The sequence below is a fragment of the Bremia lactucae genome, linkage group LG16 (genome assembly GCF_004359215.1).
Source record: "Bremia lactucae strain SF5 linkage group LG16, whole genome shotgun sequence".
NCBI lineage: Eukaryota > Oomycota > Peronosporomycetes > Peronosporales > Peronosporaceae > Bremia > Bremia lactucae.
The window spans coordinates 1130544-1140367 of record NC_090625.1 but is presented as its reverse complement, the minus strand read 5'-3'; the positions used below and the strand labels follow the sequence as shown (position 1 = coordinate 1140367).

At 46.2% G+C, this 9824-nt stretch overlaps 5 protein-coding genes across 5 annotated transcripts; 2 read left to right on the top strand and 3 right to left on the bottom strand.

Moving 5' to 3' along the window:
* Positions 1 to 1211: 1211 nt before the first annotated feature.
* CCR75_001853 (uncharacterized protein) lies at positions 1212 to 1556 on the bottom strand (the record flags this gene model as incomplete). Its single annotated transcript, XM_067959954.1, has 1 exon — positions 1212 to 1556. The coding sequence occupies one exon, from the start codon at positions 1554 to 1556 to the stop codon at positions 1212 to 1214; it is 345 nt and encodes a 114-aa protein (XP_067815760.1).
* Positions 1557 to 1942: 386 nt separating this feature from the next.
* Positions 1943 to 3912, top strand: CCR75_001852 (uncharacterized protein; the record flags this gene model as incomplete). Its single annotated transcript, XM_067959953.1, has 4 exons — positions 1943 to 2755; positions 2832 to 3480; positions 3552 to 3670; positions 3739 to 3912. 4 exons carry the CDS (start codon positions 1943 to 1945, stop codon positions 3910 to 3912), a joined length of 1755 nt encoding a protein of 584 aa, XP_067815761.1.
* A 139-nt stretch (positions 3913 to 4051) lies between these two features.
* Positions 4052 to 5578, bottom strand: CCR75_001851 (uncharacterized protein; the record flags this gene model as incomplete). Its single annotated transcript, XM_067959952.1, has 4 exons — positions 4052 to 4103; positions 4177 to 4247; positions 4312 to 4433; positions 4510 to 5578. 4 exons carry the CDS (start codon positions 5576 to 5578, stop codon positions 4052 to 4054), a joined length of 1314 nt encoding a protein of 437 aa, XP_067815762.1.
* Positions 5579 to 5659: 81 nt separating this feature from the next.
* CCR75_001850 (uncharacterized protein) lies at positions 5660 to 7942 on the top strand (the record flags this gene model as incomplete). Its single annotated transcript, XM_067959951.1, has 2 exons — positions 5660 to 7448; positions 7547 to 7942. The coding sequence occupies 2 exons, from the start codon at positions 5660 to 5662 to the stop codon at positions 7645 to 7647; spliced, it is 1890 nt and encodes a 629-aa protein (XP_067815763.1). The 3' UTR covers positions 7648 to 7942.
* Positions 7943 to 8423: 481 nt separating this feature from the next.
* On the bottom strand, positions 8424 to 9308 carry CCR75_001849 (uncharacterized protein; the record flags this gene model as incomplete). Its single annotated transcript, XM_067959950.1, has 1 exon — positions 8424 to 9308. One exon carries the CDS (start codon positions 9306 to 9308, stop codon positions 8424 to 8426), a length of 885 nt encoding a protein of 294 aa, XP_067815496.1.
* Between the last annotated feature and the right edge of the window lie 516 nt (positions 9309 to 9824).

Here is a 9824-nt window from a genome sequence, read left to right as displayed (position 1 = left end):
CGCGCACATCAAGGATGAGGATCTGGCAGTCGCCGGAGTCATTCTAGAGAATACAACGCTGTTGTATTTGCCGCTCAATGCGACCAGCAAGATTCAGTCCTGCTACGCTGGCATTATACGCAATTTCAAAATAACCACTGGCGCTTCAACCGCCAGCTCCTGGGTCGCCTTGAGAACAATTAGCCGGACGCAGCGAAGATGAACGTCTTGGAGGCGATTCAGCTGGCGCATGCAGTATGAATTCAGGATGTGCAGTCTGAGTGCATCCGCAACTGCTTTACGCATTGCAAACTCCGGACCTCCGACATGGATAACGCTGCAAACGCCAACGTGGACGTCCTGCAGGCAGTCGCTTCAGATCTCCAGAAGCAAGTTCAACAACTTTATCGCAACCCGATGTCTATCGACTTCCTGCTCAACAATCCCGACGAAGAGCATGTGAGCTACACTCCGATAGAGGCAGAGATTCTCGAGAGCGTTCATCTACAGGATTCAACACGTGGCCGCTACAGCATTGAGGACGATAGCGTCGCGCACCGCCCGTCTTGCTGCATCGTTGCTTGCAGAGCTCAAGACTTTCTGGTTGCAGCAGGAGACGTGGGAGGAGTTCTCAAAGATGGTTCGGAAGATGCAGGATCAGGGTGGGAAATCTTCAGCGAAAATCCCTAAAGCAGCAAACTCTGAATAAATTTTTGAAGTGGTCCCCCGGCAGTAGTTTAATATATGTACGGCGAAAATAAATTCTGGCCTTAATAATACAAATTGAGGGAGTTTTTTGATATTTGGCCTGAGCACAACATGATACTCGAATTTTTTTTCAAATAAGGAAGTTTATTAAATTAGATGATATTAAATAACGGAGACTCTAGTGTATTGGAACTATTAAGGTAAAAGTAATAAAGATGGGGAAGCGTTATCCATCCACCACCCAAACGTTAACCATCCACCCCCCAATCAATAATGATTGGCTGTAATCGACATTTCTGATTGGCTACAATTAGAGGTGAGGTACAGAAAATTGTGCTTCTGATTGGTCAAAGAGAATGCAACTGTAAGAATTTCAACACCCAGATGACACTTACCTTCAAACTGCAACCTTCCCTGTTACAACAACTGTATCAAGATGAACACCCTTGCTCCTCCCAACACATCTGCTCATGCTTCTCTTGCTGAGGCTGTTGTAAAGGCCCATGCACTATCACAGGGATATGTCATTGCTGCCAAATGTGTGCAAAAATGGTCAAATGTACGTGTTCAACGTTGGAAACTCTAACAAGCCATTGGTTTCTTGATTGCGTAAGTTGGCTCTGAAAGGGCAGCCACTGCTCCGACTTGGCCTCTATACGTTCGCCTGGGCCACTGTGCACAACAGGAGCGTTTGATTGTGAGCACTGATAGTATACCACCTTGACATCGCCTTCCTTCCTGTTGCCAACCCTCTTGGTACGCTCGACAACAATGACATATCCCTGTGGTGTTGCATGGGCCTTTACAACAGCTTGACCCTCAGCAAGAGAAGCATGTGCAATTGTGTGGAGGGGAGCAAGATTGTTCATTTTGATATAGTTGTTGCAACAGAGAAGGTTGCAATTTGAAGGTAAGTGTCATCTGGGTGTTGAAACTCTTACAGTTGCGTTCATTCTCTTTGACCAATCAGAAGCACAATTTTCTGTACCTTACCTCTAATTGTAGCCAATCAGAAGGGTGGATTACAGCCAATCAAAATTAATTTGGGGTGGATGGTTAACGTTTGGGTGGTGGATGGATAACGCTTCCCTAAAAGATGATAATTTGTACTTCTTTATTTGTTTTCTCTCAAAGGAAATAATATTTATGTAATGAGACACCTGTCACAGTTTAAGCTCTTGTAATTTCGTGAACGTGTCACTATTTGTACCTCATGAAAAATGACATGGCTTCTTACTTTTGTGAGGCGAAGTAAATGGCATTCCGGGGAGTGTTGCTAAAGCATGTCGAAGCGATGAGTGCCACGGGATTCCATGTTGTGGCGATCGACGCTGGTCTGACACTACCAGCATGCACGTTTGGTTGCTCTTCAAATCTGACGAACTGGAGCCAGCAAAAGGTTGTCGTGGCTGACTCTGTGACGCACAAGCTACTCCAAGTGGCGCGGCTGGCCACTGTGTTGCTGCAGAGTGAGGAGCGGTCAGTGATTTGGGGTGTCACACACACACTCATGCCTTTTGAGAACCATCCGGTGGGCAGTGTGCCCTTGGAAAGATATGCGGTTGCATCTATGGATAAGAAAGAGAAGACAACTTTCGCCAGCCTTGAGAACACTGCGTCGCTGGTGACAGCTGTGCCATTAGGAGATTTTTCTCAACATCAACCTTCAAAAAGCACGATATGTGCTCAGTCGCCGTATAAAATCTGTTACTGCTTCCAATTTCGCTCCGATACTGAGTTTGATCTCTTTGCACGTACCTTTAAAGCTTTTACACGCATGCAGCAATACGCACTACTTAAGTGCTCAGTGGAAATGGAGATTAAGCAGAAGTATAAGTCGCGAAGGCAAAAGGAAAGCATTCGGCTAAAGGTAGCAACTAGAAAAGCACAGCACCAAAAGCTGCCGGCGCCGACTAAGACCGATAAGCAGGACAAGTTGTGCGCAAAGTCTCAAGCGAAGCCAAAAGTGAAGCTTGTCTCACCCGCAAACACAATGCTATGTATCTTGTGTCGTACGCAGAGGCCTCCTGACGGGCCAGAGCACCCGAAGCATCCTTTTGTGCTGAAGGTATAGGCGCACCTCAAATGCCAATACGTTTGAATTAAGTTTGTGCTAATTGAAGTTATTTGCTGCTAATGTTAAGGATGGAAAGGGCAACGAGGTGCATCTCTGCAAAGTGTGCTTACAGCGTGTGTTGCAAAAGCGCTTTGAGACTCCTCAGGGTGCAAAGAATAGCAATAATAATACGGATAGTTACTGCGGGTTGTGTGCCCAACCGACGGCAGCATTGCTTTTAAAGTCCATTAAGGCATGTGCTCACAAAATTTGTACGCGTGTATACTGCTTGCCTTGCGTTGAAAAACTGATCGGCAAAGCGCAGTCGCACGAGGTGTTGAGGATCAAGAATTGGCTGTGTCCGAATTGCTCAACAGATAAAGATACTGACTTTTCGACCAAATTTAAATTTGTCGATTCTTTCGCTGATTCAGAAAACTCTATCAGAGCACCGCTCAAAATGAAGAAGAAAAAGCGGCGCCGCGAGGTTGACGACTACGCATCAGTGGATGAAGTCGAACCGGAATCACAAATTTCAATGGATTTGTCACGTGAAATGCAGCCTATCGACTACGCGGTGACATATTTCAAATTTCTATTTAAGCGTGAGATGAAGCGTGACGTCGGCGAATCGGAAGATGTGTGCTTTTGCTGCAAGGATGGTGGTAATGTAATCGAGTGTGATTGGAAAGGAATAAATAATGCTTTTGCGCGCTGTCCAAAGGTATATCATGAGGGTATGATGGGCGTTGCTTTCTAATTGCACTGAGGTGACTATATCTTGCTGAGTAAAGCTTTGCAACTTTAGAATGTTTGGGCTACAGCGTTCCAGATGGAAAAACGTGGGTATGCCCGCGTCATCGCTGCCAGGACTGCGGAATTATTGCGCGGAATTCTTGTCGCTTTTGTGTCACATCCTATTGCGATGTAAGTAGCTATTGTGAAGACTCGGACAAAAGCTGACATTTATTGTTACGTCTGATATTGGTTGGTAGGAGCATTTGCCTGAAGAAGTGACAAGGCTTGGTAGCGCTACCAAAGATATAGCTACATCGACGTATATTATGTGCAACAGATGCATGCGGCAAATTCATGTTGCCTTGAAACAGAAAAAAATCAGACCGGATTTTTACTCCAAGCTAACGCGACAATGGACCCACAAGCAATAAGGTTCCTTAAACCCCCAGATTCGTTTGTGACACGAAACTGGCATTGTAACAAAACAAGACTCGTGCTTTTTAAAAAAACATCAGCGAAATAAATAGAAGACTGGATTTCGAGGCTGCCATGTTGAATTTATGGCCACAGCTAAGATAAGATGAAGCTGGTATTAGAGTAGTCTTCCAGTAGCGGATTGTATCTAAATGCCACAAGACAAGAAATGAGATGTCTTGACACCATTAAACGGCGACCGAAAGCAAGCAGTCACATACCGAGTGATGGTCTTGGTTTTCTCTACATCAGCAAACTCTTTCAAGAATTCGAATGACTTTACAACAGAAACCTGAACAACAACATATCAATAGTGATGCAAGTCGAGAATGCTGTAATGCAGAGGCTGACTATACCTCATTAGGCTCTCGCTGAAGGGTAGAGCAATACGCTTTCTTGAGTCGATCAAAGTCGGTAGAGAAAAAGATATCGGCGATCCCACCTCGCACTAGATATGTGTCGTGGTCTTGCGTCACACCTGCAGACACAAGCCAACGAAAAGAGACACATTAAAAGCGTCATTTTGCTAGTATCAACGCGCGAGATTATCGCACCGGTGACTTTCGAAGCGACAAGAGGTGCATTACCGGCAAAAAGAGCGCCAGCCGATGTCGCCGTAGGGCTCAGAGGATGCTTGATAGCTTTAACATCAGAAAGTTCATTGAGATTTGGAGCGGGGAGTGAGTCAAAGTCAGCTGCAATGAGATGATGTTGTGGAAATGCCGAGCGGAGCGTGTTTAGTAACTGCATGGCGCCCGTCGGAATGAATGCTGAGGTCAGCGCGGGACTTTCCTTGCCCAGCATGTGCCGCACACGCTGCGCCAGGCCACTTTTATTTTTGTACGAAACGTGCAGCGGAAGTTCACAGCCAAAATAGTGGAGTGTCTGGCGTATAAGCATGTCATTGAGCGGGCGTATAGCCTCCTCTAGCACTGGAATACCCACATCACTCTGCATCTTGACGACGGTCTCGAACCATTTGCCATTCTTAATCGTAACCTTATCGTGCGGTAAGTTGTCCAAAACCTCCAAAGCCAAGAAGAAGCAATGTGAACTCACAGGCGCGTGCGTATCTGCAAAAGTCAAAATGTCCTGATTAATGACTGTGCATTGATGCGGATGCACAGTGGTGACGCACTTGTGCTGACGCTTAGCCATGACGGGACTAATTTCAATAAGCGTGTATTTGGTTCTGGCGTACACATCAGGCATATGCTCCTTGAGATAGTTGAGAATATGCAGCGCGTTGGACCCAGAGCCACCACCAATCTCAAAAATCACGAGCTCTTGGCGTAAGAAGGGTGAGTTGAGCATGTATCGTGCTAGCGCATGTGAGTAATGCGGCGCAAATATTTCAACTGGTGTGAGCCAGGCTTCAGGGCTTTCTTTATAGAGCTGTGCAAGTACACTGCGATACTCTCCGGCACCCCACAAGTTGCCAAAGTCGATGCCCTGCGCTGGAGTGTGCAACACCTCCCGGTGTTGCGTCGTAAAGTAACCCGCCTCCTTAGCATACAACGATGCGTAAATAAATTCCCGCGTCAGCACCGCGTCGGCAATGGCTGCAGAAGAAAATAGATGCTTTAATAGGGTTGACCGCCGCCGGCGAGCATGGCCTAGCATTGTTTCACCCCAATACTCAAAAATTACACCAATAAATTGATGATATATATTTTTTTCGTAGCTATAAGTTTAACGATAGCCATGTCGAAGGCGTGTACACTTGAGAATGGGGTGCTGAATTTGGCAGTTCTGCGTGAGGACTCACGACGTGAGTTGTTCTCAATCTTGGACTCAATTGGAAAGGATATCTGTCTTGTACTGGATCCGGAACTTAATGGGCCGCTTAACCACGTGCTTGTTGATGGTACGGCGGTGCTCAAAAATCACGGCGTTAAAGATTTTCACGCTTTCGGCAAAACAGTCAAAACAAGCTGCGAATTCGTCTTATTTCTTATCCGTCCGTCGGTGCGAGCTGTGCGCTATGTGGCGAAGTATGTTCGCGACTTAGGGGCTGACAAATCGGCGAGCTTTAAGAAGCGCTTCCATCTCTATTACGTGAGCCGTCGTACGCTTGTCTGTGACGAAGTGCTTAAGAAAGAAGGTGTTTTTGGTAGCATCAGCGTGGGTGAATACAAGCTAGATTTAATTCCTTTCGACGACGATGTACTCACACTTGAGCTAGATGCGTGCTTTAAAGAATTTTACGTAGACGGTGATAAAACCAATCTCCACACTGTCGCAGCCTCACTCATCAAGTTGCAGACAGTATTTGGTATGTTTGCGCACATCAAGTACAAAGGCACCATGGCCAAAGTCATTTACCAGATGATGGCGCACTTTCGGCGCGAGCAAGAAGTAGCTGGCAGCCCTATCGGAGTACTAGACCCTGAGATTGACACAGTCGTGCTTATTGACCGCAAAGTGGACCTTGTGACACCTATGTGCTCCCCTATGACGTACGAAGGACTGCTGGACGAAATCTTGGGCATTACGCACGGCTTCATTACTGTAGATGCGGAGCTTATCGCTGACGACGACGGACCTAATTCAAGCAACAATGGTAGTCGTTCTGGTCAAGTGTCGGTGCCTCTTAATTCAAATGATAAACTGTACGCCGAAGTACGCGACTATCACGTCGAGCGTCTTGGTGTAAATTTACAGCAGCAAGCACGCGAGATTCGCGAACGATACGACGAATTTCGAAAAAACCGCGATGCATCAATAAGCGAAATCCGCGAGTTTGTGAAGCGTATTCCTGGTCTAAAGCAAAATTACCAGTCCCTTCAGCAACACATAAATTTGGCTGAGCTTATAAAAAAGACTACAGACTCAAAGCGATTTCGTGACCTTAAGGATGCAGAAAATCTGGTTCTTATTGGTGAAACAATCTTTGAGCAGCTGGAGGAACGAATTGGGGATCAAGAGCCACTGCTTGGGGTTTTGCGCCAACTTTGCTTACAATCTGTGGCTGCTGGTGGCATCAAAACGAAGAATTACACGCATCTTAGTCGCGAACTTGTACAAACTTACGGCTTTGAGATGATGCTAGTACTTAGTAATTTGGAGAAAGCTGGCTTATTTAGTCGGCGGGAAACCTTGTGGAATGAAGCAAGTGGATTTAATCTTGCTCGGAAATCATTTCGCCTGCTAAACGAAGATGTGGACCCGCGTGATCCTCGCGATTGTGCTTACGTCAGCCGTAGCCACGCTGCTGGTTATGCTCCGCTTTCTGTGCGCATTGTTGAAAGCGCCATTAAGCCTCGTGGCTGGAGTGCTGTGCAGGAAGGTCTACGTCAGCTTCCTGGACCCTCCGGAGAAGTCTCGCAGACGTTCAACAAAAATGCAGGCGATGACTCTACAGCTCCTGCTGCAGCTTCTAAGCTGGACAATTTTGGTAGTGAAGACCGCAAAGTACTGCTGGTGTACTATCTTGGAGGCGTGACCTTTATGGAGATTGCTGCGCTGCGTCATCTGTCTCGCCAGCCTGACTGTAGGTCTTTGTGTTTTTGTTATTTGGCTGTACACCAACCTTTCATCTGCTGCACGACACTTACAAATTTAATTTCTGCTTCATGTATATTATCGTAGGCCAATATGATATTATCGTGGCGACAACAAAGATCATCAACGGTGATACGCTGCTCAAGTCTTGCTTTGACAAGGAGGTGCTCCGCTTTCTCAAATTGTAAATTTCGTGTTGTGCGATGGATGAAGCACGCAAAGACAGACGATTGATGATGGAAAGAGTGCGAGGATCATAATTATTAAAAAGCTCTTAATTTTTTTGACAGGCGTGTTCTTGTTGCAATTCGTTTTTGTTTTTGCCTACTGCAGCTATTCAAGTATTCTCTTACAAAAGCTATCTGGGTCGAGTGGTTAAGCACTAAAACTGGGACCGGAAGTACGTGGATCGATCGATACCCGCGGAGGGCGGTACGATGACACTTCCACAACGCTTAAGCATTTAACGGTTATGTTGCTGTTGTATTGGACTCCATGCATGTTTTTTTTGCATCCGCTGGCGTGTTTATTCGGAATTGTCAACAAAGAAATGCAGAACAATGTTGGGGCGTGACAGTATAGTAAGACGCTAAGGAAACTTCTTTCTGTATGAGTCAGCACGGCTCGCATGAGATCGACTTCTGCCAATGTTTGAGTAGCATTGAACAAGACAGCATAATGTCTGCTTGTCTACGAAGTTGCGGTCCGAATGAGAATTGAGGGTAAGGCTTCATAAGATTCCTCGATCGTGCAAAATCTAATCGAAGCTTTATACTACATGAAAATTTAAGCGTCCTGATAAAATCAACGAAAGTCATCGATCTCACATTTTAATTGACATAGTCATTTATCTGTCGTCTAGCACTAGCAACTGCACCTTGATTTTCTTATGATGTCGTTTCCTACTTGCTAACAATCATCTCAAGCAGAGCTCAGTGTGCGAGCTCGCTGATTTTCTTTGTCTTCACTGCAGCTCCAAGCGGGCAAGATGGAGCGAGCTTACAAGGCCAATGGCTGGGTGAAAGGATGCACGAATGTACTTCTCTACAGGCGGCTGCTGGCCGTACTTGTTGACGCGGGCCAAAAACTTCTCACGAATGAGGTGAAACAGTTTTTCACGACGAGCAATGCCGCCACCAATAACAATAACATCTGGAGACGTAATAAACGTCACGTTAACGCACAGATTGGCAAGGTAATGGGCAATTGTTTCCCACACTGGATCATCATCCGTGATGCTAGCCAACTCACGGCGGTCAACGCCCGTACGCTCAGCTATGGAGCCCGCAGCAACCATGCCCTCAACACAGTCTCCATGGAACGGACAGACGCCCTTAAAACCGGTCTTAATATCTTGCGGAGCAGGTGGCACGACAATGTGGCCACCTTCAGGATGCATGAATCCGTGGATGGCATTGCCGTTTGTGCACACACCGACTCCAACACCAGTGCCCACTGTTATGTAAACGGCGCTACTGATATCACCGTGACCACCGTACGCTACTTCGTAAAGAGCCGGGGCATTTACGTCTGTATCGAAGGCAATAGGGGTGCTCGGAAACGCGCGCTTAAACGCACCCACAACGTCCACGTTGCCCCAATTAGGTTTTGGCGTGCTCGTTATGTAGCCGTATGTTGGCGATTTTTTGTTAAGGTCCACGGGGCCAAACGACGCAATACCAATCGAGTCGAATTTGCGCTCCTTCAACCATCCGAGAACAGCGCCAATTGTCTCGGTAGGTGTCGTCGTATCCACCTCAAACTTTTCTAAGATGTTCTCTGGGTGATCTTCGGCAATGGCCACCACCCACGTTGTGCCGCCAACTTCGACTCCAGCGAAACGATGCATCAATATGTCGCTTGAATGATTGTAATGAGGAGCTGGTGTGGTGGTTCGCAAGTTTACAAATGATTCGCAGATCTAGCAGTCAAATAAACGGTCAGACCCTCCCGCTTGGAGCAAATTCAACGTCAACCAGCTGTTTGCCCGGTTCAAAGTCACAAAGAGTTGACAATATGTACCTAAGCTTTGTTCGTAAATCATATAGATGTTGAATTTATATATGACTGTTGTACATTCCAAATACATTTAATGCCGCACCCTCAACAGTAATGCTCACCACTTTGCGTCTTAATGACTTGCGGGCCAAGAAATCCTGTCCCGGCTTTGCTCGCTGGTCTGTTTTGTACGACCAGTAATCCACCGCAATCTAACTTCGTGATCTTTTCGGCAGTTTTGAAATACAACAATTATCACGGGCAAAAAAATTTTTCAATGTGCTATCGTACACTTATTTCCTTTTGATCATACATAATCTAGTGCCTGTGCTCATATTTACAAAAATAGAGGACACAAATTGAGGCG